This window comes from Tachypleus tridentatus, chromosome 3, assembly GCF_004210375.1.
Source record: "Tachypleus tridentatus isolate NWPU-2018 chromosome 3, ASM421037v1, whole genome shotgun sequence".
Lineage (NCBI taxonomy): Eukaryota > Metazoa > Arthropoda > Merostomata > Xiphosura > Limulidae > Tachypleus > Tachypleus tridentatus.
Genome location: NC_134827.1, coordinates 23509075 through 23526864, shown reverse-complemented (window position 1 = coordinate 23526864; position 17790 = coordinate 23509075). Strand labels below are relative to the sequence as shown.

The window sequence follows — 17790 nt, the reverse complement described above, 5'->3', positions numbered from 1 at the left end:
TTGTTTCTATTTTTATAATGTTACTTACTGTCATTTTATTACATCCAGAGTGAAATCAACCCACGTTGTTGTCTTGGGAAAGTAAAAGGTGCACTTTTAAGTCAGAGGATATATCTAGATCCGTTTTTCTTTCTTTTTATTCGAGACAAATGCAAGATTTCCCAGGCCTTATACAATGCCTTATGCGTAAATATTGATAAAGAAACCTTGAAAATAGTATTTCTGGGCTTGAATAGCGATATCACGTGCATTAACGTGACTTTGACGAGCCACTATATAATCAGGCTAAATTCAAAATGCGCCATCATTACCTTTTGTTCTCTTGTTCCTAGATATCACCTAATTTCTTAAAGATGAGAATCGTGATACTCGTTTTAGCGATGGTTCTGGAAGTGGTTCTCTGTTCGAAGTTCGACATTTATCGGCAGTCACAGAAAGTCACATCTCATGGACGTAAGTTTTAGTACAGTTACTGATGGTAGAATGCCACTTATCCTGGTAAGCCTACTGGTGGTAAAATGTCACGTATCTTGGTGAGCCTGCTGGTGGTAGAAAATCAGGCCATTTGAGTATAAGTTTTGTCGAAAATCACATCTAAGGACTTGAGTTTTAATGAATTTTTTATGTTAAAAATTCACACTTTATTAAGGTAATTTTGATAGAATGACTGGTGATAAAAATTCACGCCTTATAGAGGTAAGTTTTAGTAGAACGACCGGTGATAACAATTCGCATCTTATGAAGGTAAGTTTTGGTAGAATGATTGATGAAATAAATTCACACCTTATGAAGGTAAGTTATAGTAGAATGACTGGTGAAATAAATTCACACCTTATGAAGGTAAGTTATGGTAGAATGACTGGTGATATAAGTTCACTCCTCATGAAGGTAAGTTTTGATACAACAACTAATGATAAAAAGTTATTCCTCTTGGACGTAAATCTTGGTAAATATATTGATGGAAGAGAGCTACATTGTACGTAAATAAGTTTTAGAAAATTAATCCTTTCCCGTAACAAATGGTCTGAAACATTAGAGATATTTACGAGATGATAGTATTGCTTGGATGTGTTAATCATTAAAGTCCACCGGTGGGACAGCGGGAAGTCTACGGACTTACAACGCTAAAATTAGGGGTTTGATTCCTCTCGGTGGACACAGCAGATAGCCCAATGTGGCTTTGCTATAAGAAAAACGTACAAAAACGTACGTACGTTAATCATTAACATTTTCAGATAGCGGTTTTTATATGAAGAGTTTTTAAAAAATTAATCTTAGGATATTTCAATTGACTTATATAAGGAAGTTTGTATAGAAAATGACTTTAACAAACTGTAACGTAGAGTAACATATGAAAGGTCACGTAACTAAAAATTAAGTATTTTCTGACATTCATGTTCCTCGTGTTATTTCACTAGAGTATTTTTAAAGTACGTTGTTTTTGACTTAATGTTTTTGTAATAAGATTAGATTCTTAAGATAAACTGATAGTAAAAAACGATACAAATGTATTTTAGTTGTTCAACCAGAGAATAAAAAAAACAAGTAAATAGAGTAAAAACGTTATAACTTAAAAACTACTGATACTAAACATGAATTACTGATTTTATTTCCAAATGTTTATATTAAAATATGTTATGTTTTTGAAATCTGAACATGAGCCACTTTTAATCAGGTGTACTGGCGTATTTAGGTAAGGGCTAGAGGGTACTCAGCCTCAAGGCTCATGGTCTTAATGGGGGGCCCCTTGATAATTTTATTCTATGTAACATTACATGGAATATGGGACCCACAAACGTTATTAGCTCCTGGGCCAACACAACCTTAAATCTGTCACTGATCAGGTGTGTTTTTATTATCGTACTATAAATAAATCATTGGTGAATTCTTGTCGTGACCGCTAGATGGCATTAATTTCAAACAAGAATGATTACCGAAGTGTATCTGCTTCGTCTTTCCATTATGCTACTACTGGTTAAGTGATGAGCTAATTCAGCGATTTTCGAATGTTTGTTTCCATCAATTCGCAAGACCTTAATGTTATCACCCCCAATTTAGAAAATTCATGTGGTAATTATCACGAGTGTAAAACAATATTCAAATGTCCCTCGAAGACAAAATTATCGTCATGTGCTTTAGATCGGTAAGCTGTAATTTCAGTTCATAATATTATATGAAATAATCATCTTTTAGTTGTGGCTGATTGAATAGTGTAAACCTATACAATAGGAAACTTCCGTTCCATCCACTCGAGGGAATCGAGCCAGGGATTTTGGTGCTGTAGATGCGAAAACTTAATGTTTTCCAATATGACATTCCAGTTAATACCAAATTTATTCAAAAACCAGGCACAAAACTGAGGTATATACTATGTGAAAAATATACTGACAATTTGTTTGTTTGTTTTGGAATTTCGCGTAAAGCTACACGAGGGCTATCAGCGCTAGCCGTCCCTAATTTTGCGGTGTAAGACGAGAGGAAAGGCAGCTAGTCTTCACCACCTACCGCCAATTCTTGGGCTACTCTTTTACCAACGAATAGTGGGATTGACGGTAACATTATAACGCCCCCACGGCTGGGAGGACGAGCATGTTTGTTGCGACGGGAATTCAAACCAGCGACCTTCAGATAACGAGTCGAACGCTTTAACCTACCTGGCCATGCCGGGCTGGTTAGGGCGCTACGCTCGTTATATGAGGTTTGCGAGTTCAAATCCTCGCCCTATCAAACATGCTCGCCCTTTCAACCGTGGAGGCGTTATAAAATTACAGTAAATCCCACCCTTCGTTTTTAAGAGGTTAACCCTAGAGTTGACGGTGGGTGGTGATGATTACCTGCTTTCCATCTAGTCTTACATTGCTAAATTAGGGACGGCTAGCGCAGATAGCTTTTGTGAAGCTTTGCGCGAAATTCATAACATACAAACAAACTAAACAATTAAAAATCTTCAAACATTACAGAATACACTAATTACATCAACATACAGAGTACCTAAAACCACTTCATCAAAGTTCATGCACAATTATTCAAATACACAAACAATACCAGATGGACTTCTACATAGTACAATAAAATATTTTGATAAAAATTGGCGAAAAAATGAGTTGTTATGCGAACTAGACAGATATTACATACATGATGAAGAGAGACCTAAACACCTCTTCCCGTTAAACTTGTACATTAAATCTTTAAGATAAAATCAAATTTAAATAAGAAAATAGTGCTAAAATAAAACAGGCCACCTACGTTCTAGACTTATAAAAAAATAAAAAATAAAAGAACAATATAATTGTCCTGAAAAGGACCAGATTTAAAGTTATGCTATTACTTCAGCCATTTTGTATATGCTCTAAATGTATTAATCAGGCCATTCCAACAAAGTAATGGAAGGAGGAAGAGGTCTGGTGTACCTGACCCTCCTGGGTATACAAATATATATATATCTAAACACCTAGAGAGAGAGAGAGAAAAAAAAATGAAAATTATGGAAATGCTAGGATGTTAGAGGGCTCTAATTTCAAATGATATATTATATGTTTTATCAGAACGGCTGGTATAGGCATTAAACATTTAATTCAAATAACGAACAGATCAACATTTCGACTTTCTTAGGTCATCTTCAGGTTCACAAGAAAGTTTGCAACTGACCGTTGTCGGGCACGTGTCTTAAGAAGGAGAGTATAAACGGGTACGGGATTGTAGGGGGCGCTGCAGATAGATGTTAGGTTATTAATTAGTATAGGTATAAAGGTGTTCCTTTATATTGGTTTAATTTTAGTTTTAATTTTTGTATAAGTTGGGCTTCTTGGATTTTGCGTTTGTTTGTATTTGTTTCCTTATTTAGTATCTGGGAGTTTTCTATGGTTATGTTGGGTTTATTTCACTTGCAGTGTTCGATAACGTATGAAGACATTTTTTGTGGTATTTGAATTTGGCTTCCATTTTTCAGCTTGTTTTTCCAATATAGAAGTCGTGGCAGCTGTTGCATTGTATTTTATTAATAATGTTGGTGTTGTGTTTGTCAGTGTAAGTTTTACATAGTATATACTTTGGTTTCGGAATGAATTTGGTGTGTACTGGAAAGTTATGTTTTGTTATAATTTTTTTTTCTCCAAATGTTGGTTATTTCTTCGCCGACATCGGGAACATATGGCATGCAGCAATGTAAGGTTTTATAGGCGGTTGTTTCTACTTCCCGCTAGTACAGCGGTATGTCTACGGATTTACAATCAGGAGTTCACTGCCCCTCGGTGGGCTCAACAGATATCCCAATGTGGCTTTACTATAAGAAAAACACACACGAGTTGTTTCTTGGAATTTATTATTGTTTGTGTGTCGTTGATCTAGGTGTGTGTACAACTTCTTAAACGGTTTTTGGAGGGAATTTGTTGATGAAGTGTTGTTTTATTTCGCTGATTTTATAGGGTGAGCACAGTTTTGTAGCTGAGTTTATTTGTTTTATTAATGTGCTAAGTTTTTATTTTGTTTCATGTGCTAAGTTCCAGGGAATGTATAGTCCAGTATGGGTGATTTTTCTGTGGATTTCTGTTTTGAACTGTGTATCGGTTCTTGTTATCTTGAAGTTAAGATTTGCTATTTGGTTAGTTTTTTGTGTTCACAGGTGCACGTAATGTTGGGGTGTATCGAGCTAACGTGGTTGAAAAACTAAGTGTGTGTTCTGTAGATGTGAATCCAGCAATTGTATCATCAACATATCTGTACCAATATAGTGGTGGGTGTAAGGCTGAATTGATCGCTTGTGATTCAATTTGTGTCATGAAAATGTTGACTAGAACTGGTGACACGGGATTCCCCATCCTTTAGAAAATACCCACACTCTGTATTTACCGAGGTTATAGTTGAATGATTCATAGGTCGACATTATGGACTGTAGGGTTGTGAGGTTTGGGGGTGCGTGAATCGGTCCTGTGGAGGTAAGAATAAATGTTTTCTGAGATTGTGTTGGTTTCTTCATTTATGGTAGTATTTTGTTTAGTTGTTTTTCATGCTTTTTTATTGGATTTGTGTGTATTAGTTTAAATATGTTTGTATTTAATAAGATTTTATTGATTTTTGGAACATAATAATTTGTGTTCATTATATATAGTATTGTCTTTATATGTTTTTAGAATTTTGATGTTGTTCTTTTGTTTTAGGTTGTTTACCGAATTAATATATTTCCATGTGAGTTTGGTTTTAGCTTTATTTTCCGTGAAATTATGTTGATGGTTTGGAATTCTTTGACAAAATTGTTTAAGATACTGTTTTGAGGTGTTTCGGAGAAACAGATGTTTCCAGTTTTACCTGAAAAGATAGGTTGTTGGCTGTCGATGGAACTGTTGTTGAAACTGTTTTCTTTCTGGTGGTTGTATTCCGTTGTTTTGTTGGTGCTTTCGGTTTGTGTAGAATGGAACACCTTTACACCTGTACTAATTAATAACCTAACATCTAATTGCAGCGCCCCCTACAATCCCATACCCGTTTACACTCTCTTTCTTAAGACATGTGCTCGCTAACAGTCAGTTGCAAACTCTCTTTGTTAACCTGAAGATGACCTAAGAAGGTCGAAACGTTGTTGTGTACTTAGTTTTAATTAAAGTTTTAATACTGAAACCGGCCGTTTTTAGAAGACATTTTTACATGAAGTTGGTTTCTCGTCATCATGATATATTATATGATAAACACAACTATCTTCAGTTCAAATCATCGAAATATTGCACTTAAAATTCTTTCCTATAACACGTTTAATTTGCTAGAAGCATTAAAAAGGATAGCGAAACACAGATATCACAAAGACTGGTCTATATGATTATCGAAGAGTATTCTATATATAATAAATGTTTAATGTTTATTCTACAGGCTTAGTTGAAGGTGATATAATGCTTCTCAACGAAAGAAATGCTGGGGTAAGTGGTGTTGTTTCGTATCATTTTAAACATACAAATATAATATTTCCTAGTTTAATCAATGTGCAAAGCCTATTGAAACAAAAAAATTATGCGTAGGTTTTAATCCCCCGAAAATGAAATAATAATAATATACTTTAACGTTGATTCGATGTATTTAGTTCTTAAAGGCACTGTAGATAATTCTAGGAAACAATATAAATTAAACAGAACTCTTATCTATGTGTTTCATAAAATTTATCTTTAGATTAGTCAGCGGCCTGGCATTGCCAGTTGGTTTAGGCGCTCGACTTGTAATTTGAGGATTGCGGTTTTGAATCCCCGTCGCACCAAACATGCTCGCCCCTTCAGCCGTGGGGGCGTTATAATGTGACGGTCAATTCCACTATTCGTTGATAAGAGAGTAGCCCAAGAGGGTGGAGATGACTAGCTGTCTTCTCTTTAGTTTTACACTGCTAAATTACGGACGGCTAGCACAGATAGTCCTCTTGTAGCTTTGCGCAAAATTCAAGAAACAAACAAACGTTTCCAAAATGAAATAATAATTATGTATGCACATAGATTATTTGATTCTGAGACGTTTTAAATTTCGAAACAAAATTTTACATATAGAAATAAATGTAACATTGCTAATGTTTTCTGTTATTAATGTGAATGGAAAAAAAGTCTACATTCTGAAAGCGTTCGGGTGATGTTATAGGATTTTTTATTTTGTGGTAAATTGATATATTTGGTTTGTTTGAACTTCGCGCAAAGCTACACGCTAGTCGTCTCTAATTTAGCAGTGTAAGACTAGAGGGAAAGCAGCGAGTTATCACCGCTCACTACCAACTCTTGGGCTACTCTTTTACCAACGAATAGTGGGATTGACCGTACATTTAACGTCCCCACGACTGAAAGAACGAGTATGTTTGATGCGATGGAGACTTGAACCCGTGACCCTCAGATTACGAGTTGAGTGCCTTAACCATCTGGTCAGCCAGACCTTGATTTTTTTTATTTTTTTTTTTGCCTACGTGTTCTTTTGACATCGCGAATGAAACCACATAGTTCAATATGTTTATTGGTATGAAATTTTTAAATGTTTATAAAGTTTGTATCACCTCTAGGACAGAGTTGCTTTGAGAGATCGAAATTATCAGTGGCCAAATAAACGTGTTCCGTACGTGCTTTCAAAGTCTTACGGTACGTGAAAACTTGTGTGTGTTTTTGTAACTTGTTATTATTTCGTAATGCTTAGCAGGTGCCTTATAATGTTTTGTTGAGACAAACTAATCAAACATTTGAATGTTTTAAGTTTATTCTAAAAGTTTTGAAGTTTTTAAAACTAAATTGTCTTTGTATCTTCGTAGCTTACTTTCGTGATATTTGAAGCTAAATCTTTGGCGGTTTATGACATGATAAATTAATCAACTTCTCTTCTAAAATACAAAGTTATATGTAAAAAAATCTATACAACAGAAGAGTTTCACGATAATTTGAGGAAGAAAATTTACGTTCATGCAATGTGGAAAAGAATAACTAAAACATGTTGTTTTATTATTTAGGGTAACTTATAGTATTAGCAGTTCATTCATATGAGTAAAACGTCTGTTGTTTTATTATTTAGGGTAACTTATAGTATCAGCAGTTCATTTATATGAGTAAAACATGTGTTGTTTTAGTATTTAAGGTAACTTATAGTATCAGCAGTTCATTCATATGAGTAAAACGTGTTGTTTTAGTATTTAGGGTAACTTATAGTATAAGCAGTTCATTACTAGTGATTTAGTTTTCACATTTAACAATGTAAAGCGATTATAGTTTGTTGACAAAACAAGTTAAACCATATGTATTTCATTGAATAGCTTTTCAAAATTCTTGTATTCTCAAGACGGCTGGTATAGGTATTAGCACTTCAATTGAAATAAGGTAAATACCAACGTTTCGACCTTCTTAGGTCATCTTCAGGTTAACAGAAGAGTTTGCTACTGATCGTTGCTGGGCACATGCATCAGGGACGGGAGTATAAACGTGTACGATATTGTAGGGGGCGTTGCAGTTAGATGTTAGGTTATTAAAATTAGTATAGGTATAAAGGTGTTCCTTTATATTGGTTTAATTTTGGTTTTAGTTGCTGCATAAGTAAGGCTTCTTTAACTTTGCGTTTATTTATATTTGTTTCCTTACTTAGTATCTGGATGTTTTCTATGGTTATCTTGTGTTTATTTGATTTGCAGTGTTCAAAAACGTGTGAAGGTGTTTTTTATGTTCTTTGAATCTGGTTTCCATTTTTCAGTTTCTTTCTCCAATAAAGAAGTTGTGGCAGTTGTTACATTGTATTTCATAATAATGTTGGTGTTGTGTTTGTCAGTGCAGTTTTTACATAGTATGGACTTTAGTTTCGTGCCTAGTTTTTAAATAAATTTAGTGTTTACTGGAATGTTGTGTTTTGCTATAAGTTTTTCTAAATTTCTTCCATAAACCTTTGATAAAATTATACACACACACAACAACAACACAATCAATAAGAAACAAACGATAATAAATCCCAAGATGCAACAAATTACAAAACCTTATACTGCTGCATACCATATATTTCTGACATCAGCAAAAGAAATAACCAATAGCAGCAAACTGTCATGCTAACCTGAAGATGACCTAAGAAGGTCGACACGTTTTACTGTACTTTATTTTAATTAAAGTACTGATACCAATACCAGCCGTCTTCAGAATACATTTTTACTTCAAGTGGATTTCTCGTCATGAAGAATTACTTTTCAAAATTCGAAAGCTCACTGAGATTTTTAAACCACAAAAGGAAAGCTTAAAGAATAGCATCTTTGTAACGTAAACTGTAATATTGTGTCTAGTGTTTATTTCGCTTACGGAGCTTTCATTGTAGAGTTCATGGTTATTATACCCAAGACAGGTAAGAAAATCCAGAGAACGTATAACCTTTGAACTTTGTTCAACTTATTACATGTTTTATACGATTATTTCAGGCTCATCAAATGTAGCTGTAATAAAGAGTGCTATGGAAGAATATGCGAAACTTACTTGCATAAGGTTTGTGCAGCGAAGCACTGAGAGGGACTATCTGTATATTAGTTCTATGGACGGGTAAGTATTGTTATCGTCACTTGATTTTTCTTAGAACGCGAAAGAGATTTATTGTAGTATTTGTTTGAGACACTAGATGCCGCCCAGATATCAAGATAGGACAATTGAACACAAATGATAAACCCGCACGTTCGATGATTTTCGCCTTCAACCAGAAAACACTTGAGACATGAGAGAGTTCACCATCTTTGTCTTATTTAGCTTCATTCGTGTGAGAATCAAACGTATTGCCATTATCTACAAACGCGTTTTTGTCAGAAATCTTTAGTTAAAAAAATGCTAGCATATCACAAAACATTTCCTTAAAATCAGGAATATATTTTCGTATTTTGAAAATATAAATTTTTAATTTTTCCTGGGAAGTTTGGCTGTTGGATGTCAATAAAATTGTCTAAGTTGTCTTGTTTTTGTTGGCTAGATCTTCTAAACATGTTTTGATTTCTAAAGTTGGAATGTACCTAGGTGCTATTGCGAAGTTGAGTCCTATGTATGTCACGACAAACCGTTGACTAACCACATAATTAACAGATCCGACCGACAATTAAACACAGACGAGATACATCTACTTAACAAACGACTCAACTTCGCAATAGCACCTAGGTACATTTCAACTTTAGAAATCAAAACGTGTTTTGAAGATCTAGCCAGGACAAGTTTATTAACATCTAACAGACAAACTTCCCAGGAAAAATTAAAAATTAATATTTTCCAGAAACACCTAAAAACAACATCTTAAACGATTTTTTCAAAGACTTTTCTCACAAAACCATTAATATAATTTCACAAAACAGAAAGCCAAAAGAGAAGCTTAGAAAAGAGACATAATTCAACTATGTTATATCCAAACAAATCTAACAAAGACACACGAGACACAACTCTTTCACAAACACTTTACAGAAAACCGACTCACGCACACCACAAATATATGGCATCTCTAAACCTCATAAACCAGTTCCAACCGCTGAAGCAATCTTGCAAAATATGATAGCCTTAGAACTCTATATCCTTAATGGCCAGTTTCGATGTTATATCCCTCTTTAGACCCTAACCCATCTATAGACATTCCCAGTAACCAGTTAGCAACCCTCATAGAATTCACCACGATGAAGACAAACTTCATGTTCAACAACCACAACTATATACAAACAAATGGCCTATGCATAGGCAACCCAGTATCACCAGTTCTAGCCAATATTTTTATGACACAAGTTGAAACACAAGCAATTAATACAGCACTACATCCACCACTATACTGGTACAGATATGTAGACGACACGATTGCGGCATTCACATCTACAGAACACACACTTAATTTTTTCAGTCACATTAACGCTATACATCCCAACATCAACAAGAAGGAAGCAATCAAATATCATTTCTTAACCTCAAAATTACAAGAAACGATACACAATTTAAAACAGAAATCCACCGAAAAATCACCCATACTGGACTATACATTCCTTGGGACTCAGCACATGAAACCAAACAAAAACTCAACATACTAAGAAACCAAATAAACAAAGCCATAAAACTATGCTCACCAGATAAAATTAACGATGAATTAGACAAAATAAAACAATACTTCATCAACATCAATAAGTTTCCTTCACAAACCGTAGAAAACATTATACGCACACACCTAGACATAAAGCAAAATCAACCAACAAAAGTAAATATATCTCACGAATCAAAAAATCACGAAACCATTTTCTGCTGCAAACCATATATTCCCGACACCAGCAGAAACAATAAACAACATTTGGTAAACACTAGTAAAAAAATATGACATTCCAGTTAATACCAAATTTATTCAAAAACCAGGCACAAAACTGAGGTATATACTATGTTAAAACTATACTGACAATTTGTTTGTTTGTTTTGGAATTTCGCACAAAGCTACTCGAGGGCTATCTGTGCTAGCCGTCCCTAATTTAGCAGTGTAAGATTAGAGGGAAGGCAGCTAGTCATCACCACCGCCAATTTTGGGCTACTTTTTACCAACGAATAGTGGGATTGACCGTCACATAATACAATGGGAGGGCGAGCATGTTTGGCGCGACTCGGGCGCGAACCCGCGACCTTCTGATTACAAAGCGCACGCTTTAACGCGCTAGGCCATGCCAGGCCCTCTATACTAACACACATAAGAAGAACACACTATATTGGAGAAACAAGTATAAAAATAGAAACCAGATTCAAAGAACATAAAAAGTCACCTTCACATGTTCTCGAACACTGCAAGTCAAATAAACACAACATAACCATAGAAAACACTCAAATACTAAATAAAGAAACAAACATAAACAAACGCAAAATTAAAGAAGCCTTACTTATACAACAATTCAAGCCCAAAATAAACCAATACAAAGGAACACTTTATACCTATATTAAAAATAATATAATAAATAATGTTGTTGTTTTTTAATAAAGCACAAAGCTACACAATGGGCTAGTTGTGCTCTGCCCACCACGGGTATCGAAACCCGGATTTTAGCGTTGTAAGTCCACAGACATACCGCTGAGCCACTGGGGGGCATAATAAATAATAATAATAAAATAAATAATATAAAATTATATATTCAAACATCTAAGCACGCCCTCTTCATTCCGACACTCAGTTACACAAATCCTTTCAAACATGTGGTCAGCTTCCGGTCAGTTACCTCTTTCTTTCTTTGTGAATCTGATGACCGAAGAAGGTGGAAACGTTTTTCATTCCTCTACGTAAAATATTTTCTCAACCCAAACCAGCCGTTTTTACATATATATTATCAGACGTTGCATTGAACAGTTAGCAATTTTTATAGGGTGCTACTGTGATAGTATTAGATGTTTAAACGTTATCAGACGTTGCCTTGAACAGTTAGCAATTTTTATAGGGTGCTACTGTGATAGTATTGATGTTGAAACGTTATCAGACGTTATCGTGAACATTAATAAATATTATGAGACTAAATAGGTATTATTCAATAAAATAATCCGGGACCTCAGTGCCCCAGGGGCCCGGCATGACCAGGTTGGTTAAGACGTTTGATTATTCCCTTGTCTGATGATTCATTTGAACCATTATTCCCTTGTCTGATGATTCATCTGAACCATTATTCCCTTGTCTGATGATTCTAAGATGTTGTTACCCAACAGTTTGGGCCCGGCATGGCAAGGTGGTTAAGGCACTGGACTCGTAATCCGAGGTTCACGGGTAGAATCCCCGTCACACCAAAGACGCTCGCCGTTTCAGCCGTGAGGGCGTTATAATGTGTCGGTCAATCCTACTATTCGTTGGTGAAAGAGTAGCCCAAAAGTTGGCGGTGAGTAGAGATGATTAGCTCCCTTCTCTCTTGTCTTACACTGATAAATTAGGGACGACTAGCGCAGATACCCCTTGTGTAGCTTTGCGCTAAATTAAAATACAAAAACAAACAGTGCCAGAGCGGTGTGTTTTCGGACTTGCAACGCTAGAAACCTGGTTTCGATATCCGTGGAGTGCAGAGCACATAGTGCTCATTGTGTAGTTCTGCGCTTAACGAAATACAAACGAACGAAATAATTCGACAAAAAAGTATCCAAATATTAGTATATTTTTATTAGTATTGTTTCTTACTAAGCAGTGAATTTTTGTTTGCAACAAGTAAACCTGGTGGTTACGCGTTAGATATAGTTATTATCTAAGGTTTGATTCCTGCAGTCGAAGCTCAGATAATACGTTCTGAGGCTTTACAATAAAACACAATAACAACAACACGGTGTTTTGATTTTAGCCTATTTGCACGTGTGACATATTTTTGTGATATTGTGCTTTTTTTTTTATGTCAGTAGTCAAGAACGTTGGGAAGTACTAAACGTTCTAAACATCTTGAGAAAATAATAATTCTGGCCAGATTCTGAAGTTTATTTAACATGTTCTACGAATACGTGTTTTTGTGGAGACGTTTCTTTTCCAAATTGACTGTACTGAGCCAAGAGATTTGTTTTGAATTTTGCACAATGCTACACGAGGGCTATCTGCGCTAGCCATTTCTAATTAAGAAGTGGAAGACTAGAGGGAAGGTAGCTAGTCATTACCACCCACCACCAACTCTTGGACCACTTTTTTACCAACCAATGGTGGGATTGACCGTAACGTTATGACGCCTCCACGGCTGAAAGGGAGAACATGTTTCGTGTGACTGGGATTCGGACCCGTAACACTCGGATTACGAGTGTCGAGTGCCTTACCCACCTAGCCACGACGGGCCGAGCCAAGAGAAAGAACTAATTTCTTACTTCACTTATTTGTCATTAATGGCCCGGCATGGCCAAGTGATTAGGGCGCTCTACTCGCAATCTGAGGGTCACAAGTTCGAATCCCCGTCGCACCAAACATGCCCGCCCTTTCAGCCGAGTGAGCGTTATAATGTGACGATCAATTCCACTATTCCTTGGTGATAGAGTGGCTCAGGAGTTGGTGGTGGGTGGTGATGGCTATCCGTCTTCCCTCTAGCCTTACACTGTAAATTAGGGACTCCTAGCGCAGATAGCCCTCGTGTAGCTTTACGCGAAATTCAAAACCAAACAAACAAATATTTCTCTAATTTGTTATTTTATTCATCTTTCTGCAGATGTTGGTCATATATGGGACGTATTGGTGGAAGGCAAGATGTTTCTCTCGCCAGCAATGGCTGCATATACAAGGGCATTGTCATGCACGAACTAATGCATGCTCTTGGCTTCGAACATGAGCACAGTCGACCTGATAGAAATCTCTATTTGAATATTCTGTGGGCAAATATTGACAAAAGTATGTTTCTTATACACGTGGCTTTTAGGCAGTTGTACGTAACTCAGAACAAATCATTAGAACTGTCTCGTGTTTATAAACAACAATGCGTAATTAATTCTTAACGAGGGTTATTGTGATGAAGAATATATGTAATGAAGGTTAAACATTATTTTGTTTAAATCTCATGTGTAGTTAGAGAGAAAAAAAATAGGTAGGTGTGGTTTAGTTAAAAAAAAAGGAAGGTACATATGGTGATAGATACGTCTAGGTATATAATTAGGTAGATATACATAAATGTAATAAAAACATACTTATAAGTAAATTAACAGATAGGTAGGTAAAAAAAAAGGTTAAATATAATAATGTAATGGATTACATACATAGAAAAGAAGGTAGATAGGTGGGTACGCATGTTGGTGGATACACACCTAAAGAGGTAGGTAAGTAAATAGATAAATGGGTAAGTATGTGGATAGATATATAGATATGGATGCAGATAGGCTAATGAGAAGTCACGTATGTGGATAAATAAATATGTATTGTAATATTTCCTGAATGTAAATCATGTTTTAGCTTGAAAAGCAGTGATAGCTTTGTAAAGTTACGTCACTGTTAACATTTCTTGTACATGCATGAAAAATAAAAGTACAATTTGGGTAATGATTCTACTTTATCTATACGTGAATGATTATTATTGTTAGATTATTGACTAGGACAATTAGAAATAACTTAAGTTTTAGGCTTAACTTCGCCAATATAAAGTTTTGCATTTGATGAAGGAAAAACTAATTATGGTTTGTTCTTTATAGACAATTGGGACCAGTTTCAAGTAGCATCCTCTTTTGAATTCGATACGCTGTCTCAAGCTTATGATTATAGGTCAGTTATGCATTATGATGGATGGGCATTTGCTCGAGGTAGAGAGCCATCAATGACACCAATACAGGAAGGAGTCAACATTAATGAGTTAGGTCTCGGTCTTGAAGAGGACCGGTTTACATCGTTGGATCTAAAGAAGCTTAATAGTTATTACTGTCAATAAAGCAACGAAAGAATTGGAAAGTGTTTTGTCTATGTAAAGATTTGCCACGGGACTTAATAAAAAATGTATATTACAGAGTTTTAATGCTCTAGTGGAGTTTTTTTTTACATGACTCATTGTTAAGAAGTCTTTAAGGAGATGGGTGAATTATGACTCATTGTTAAAAAGTCTTTAAGGAGGTGGGTGAATTATGACTTATTGTTAAGAAGTCTTTAAGGAGGTGGGTGAATTATGACTCATTGTTAAGAAGTCTTTAAGGAGGTGGGTGAATTATGACTCATTGTTAAGAAGTCTTTAAGGAGGTGGGTGAATTATGACTCATTGTTAAGAAGTCTTTAAGGAGGTGGGTGAATTATGACTCATTGTTAAGAAGTCTTTAAGGAGGTGGGTGAATTATGACTCATTGTTAAGAAGTCTTTAAGGAGGTGGGTGAATTATGACTCATTGTTAAGAAGTCTTTAAGGAGGTGGGTGAATTATGACTCATTGTTAAGAAGTCTTTAAGGAGGTGGGTGAATAATGACTCATTGTTAAGAAGTCTTTAAGGAGGTGGGTGAAGTACATTCCACCATCCTCTTATACAGTGAATGACAGTTACATTTTGAAGACTGTCTGCTCTTTTAGAAACTTATGAGCACTGATGAGAAAGTAAAACATGCATGCGTCTGTCTATGCCACGACACCAGCATGATCAAACTTTTAACGATAAATTATATATTTTGTCTATAAGAAATAGGCCCGGCATGGCCAGGTGGTTAAGGCACTTGACTCCGATCGCAAGTAGCCTCTGTGTAACTTCGCGCGACATTCAAACACAAACAAACACACTCAACCAATATTATATTAATTCGCTTAACTTAATCATTATCATATTAACCAGATTAACTTAATCAATATCATATTAACCAGATTAACTTAATCAATATCATATTAACCAGATTAACTTTATCAATGTCATATTAACCAGATTAACTTTATTAATGTCATATTAACCAGATTAACTTAATCAATGTCATATTAACCAGATTAACTTAACCAATACCATATTAACCAGATTAACTTAACCAATACCATATTAATCAGATTAACTTAATCAATATCATATTAACCAGATTAACTTTATCAATATCATATTAACCAGATTAACTTTATCAATATCATATAAACCAGATTAACTTAATCAATATCATATTAACCAGATTAACTTAATCAATATCATATTAACCAGATTAACTTTATCAATACCATATTAATCAAATTAACTTAATCAATATCATATAAACCAGATTAACTTTATCAATATCATATTAACCAAATTAACTTTATCAATATCATATTAACCAGATTAACTTTATCAATATCATATTAACCAGATTATCTTTAATAGGACGATAGATACTTGGCTATTTTTTACAAAACAGACGAAGATACAGTAATAATAGTAAAAATAAATGTTTAGGGAAGCCAAACAAATCACATGTCATCATAATGGTTGCTCTTGAACTTTGAACATATCAACAAATTATCCTTTTGCTTACATCACAATTTAAACAGCCACAATACTTACTTTTTGTTTAATAGACTCTTTCATCGTATATAGGGCTTCCACGTGATTAAACAACTACTTTGAACCAGTTTCTACTGTGCGCATACTAATAGTTACGGTGGTATATGACGCAACAGCTTATAGAAATTTCATCCACTCTCAAAGTTCCACATCATCCTCAACTTGTCAAGGGACCAAAACGCAAATAACAAGTACAGCCCACTTCAAGAAGAACTGTGTAGACAATTGTCATATACCAGTTAGCGAGATGCGAACGTTTTCTCTTTGGTAAACACACCCAGATATAGTAAACAAAGTTTACACTTAAGAAATTACAAAACAAGAGATCACGGGAAATGTTGAAAACTGCAATGCTTCCCGTTGAAACCATTTATTGCTGCAATAATTATCCATATCAATGAAAGACAGGGGTTGAACGAACACGTCGGAAATCACGTCTTACCTTGCTTTATGTTAAATATTCCTAAATAGTATGATTAGAAATGATATGTTATTGATAAACTACTTGTTAAATTTGTACTATTTTAGATTATTCTGTGTCGAAGCCTTTTATGAGTGATTCATTTACTTGGGTGCGTTCAGACACCAATCTAAGTATGGTCAGGTGCGTTAAGGTGTTCAACTTGTAATCTGAGGGTCGCAGGTTCGAATTCCCATCGCACCAAACATGCTCGCACTTTCAGTTGTTGGGGCGTTATAATGTTACGGTCAATCTCACTATTCGTTGGTAAAAGAGTAGCCCAAGAGTTGGCGGTGGGTGGTGATGACTAGCTGCCTTCTTTCTTGTCTTACACTGCTAAATTAGAGATGGCTAGCGCAGATAGCCTTCGAGTAGCTTTGCGCGAAAATTCAAAAACAAACAAACCGATAAGTCGAACAATAACATACATCAGAATTTCAGAAAAATCTGGCTTGTTTCTGGTAAGGTTACTTGAAACAGCATTTCACTCCTACTTATTAAGATAGTTATGTAATAACATTTTATAGTTGTTCTACGTACACTCATACAAAAAAGTTAGGACACCCTACGAAAGCCTGTGTATTTGTGTAACATTTTTGGATATGTAGATATTTAATCTCAATTTCAACAATACTGAGAGATTATAGGAATATAACTAAACAATTAAAACTAAAGAAAAGACTTTTCAAGATCTTCTGTAAATGTAATTTTACAAAAATGCATATTCTAACTGAGGAAAAAGTTAGGACACCCTACCCCCTAATAGCTAGTGTTACCCTCTTTGGCTGAAATAACTGCAGTGAGACGCTTCTTATAACCATCTATCAGTCTCTGACATCGGTCTGAAGAAAGTTTGCCCCACTCCTCAATGCAGAATTCTTTCAGTTGTGAGATGTTTGAGGGGTTTCTTGCATGTACAGCCCGTTTCAAGTCACCCCAGAGCATCTTAATGGGA

General features: G+C 35.2%; 1 protein-coding gene across 1 annotated transcript; it reads left to right on the top strand.

Moving 5' to 3' along the window:
- Nucleotides 1–247: 247 nt before the first annotated feature.
- On the top strand, nucleotides 248–14886 carry LOC143246534 (zinc metalloproteinase nas-8-like). The gene is made up of 6 exons (XM_076493397.1): nucleotides 248–453; nucleotides 5860–5906; nucleotides 7016–7091; nucleotides 8891–9008; nucleotides 13607–13785; nucleotides 14577–14886. The coding sequence occupies exons 1-6, from the start codon at nucleotides 354–356 to the stop codon at nucleotides 14807–14809; spliced, it is 753 nt and encodes a 250-aa protein (XP_076349512.1). The 5' UTR covers nucleotides 248–353; the 3' UTR covers nucleotides 14810–14886.
- The last annotated feature ends 2904 nt before the right edge of the window (nucleotides 14887–17790 follow it).

Excerpts from the sequence above, each read along its gene's own strand:
- LOC143246534 (XM_076493397.1), top strand. The coding sequence starts at position 354 with ATGAGAATCGTGATACTCGTTTTAGCGATGGTTCTGGAAGTGGTTCTC. Across the intron at positions 5,907-7,015 it reads TCAACGAAAGAAATGCTGGG|GACAGAGTTGCTTTGAGAGA; the intron begins GTAAGTGGTGTT and ends TATCACCTCTAG. Across the intron at positions 9,009-13,606 it reads TATATTAGTTCTATGGACGG|ATGTTGGTCATATATGGGAC; the intron begins GTAAGTATTGTT and ends ATCTTTCTGCAG.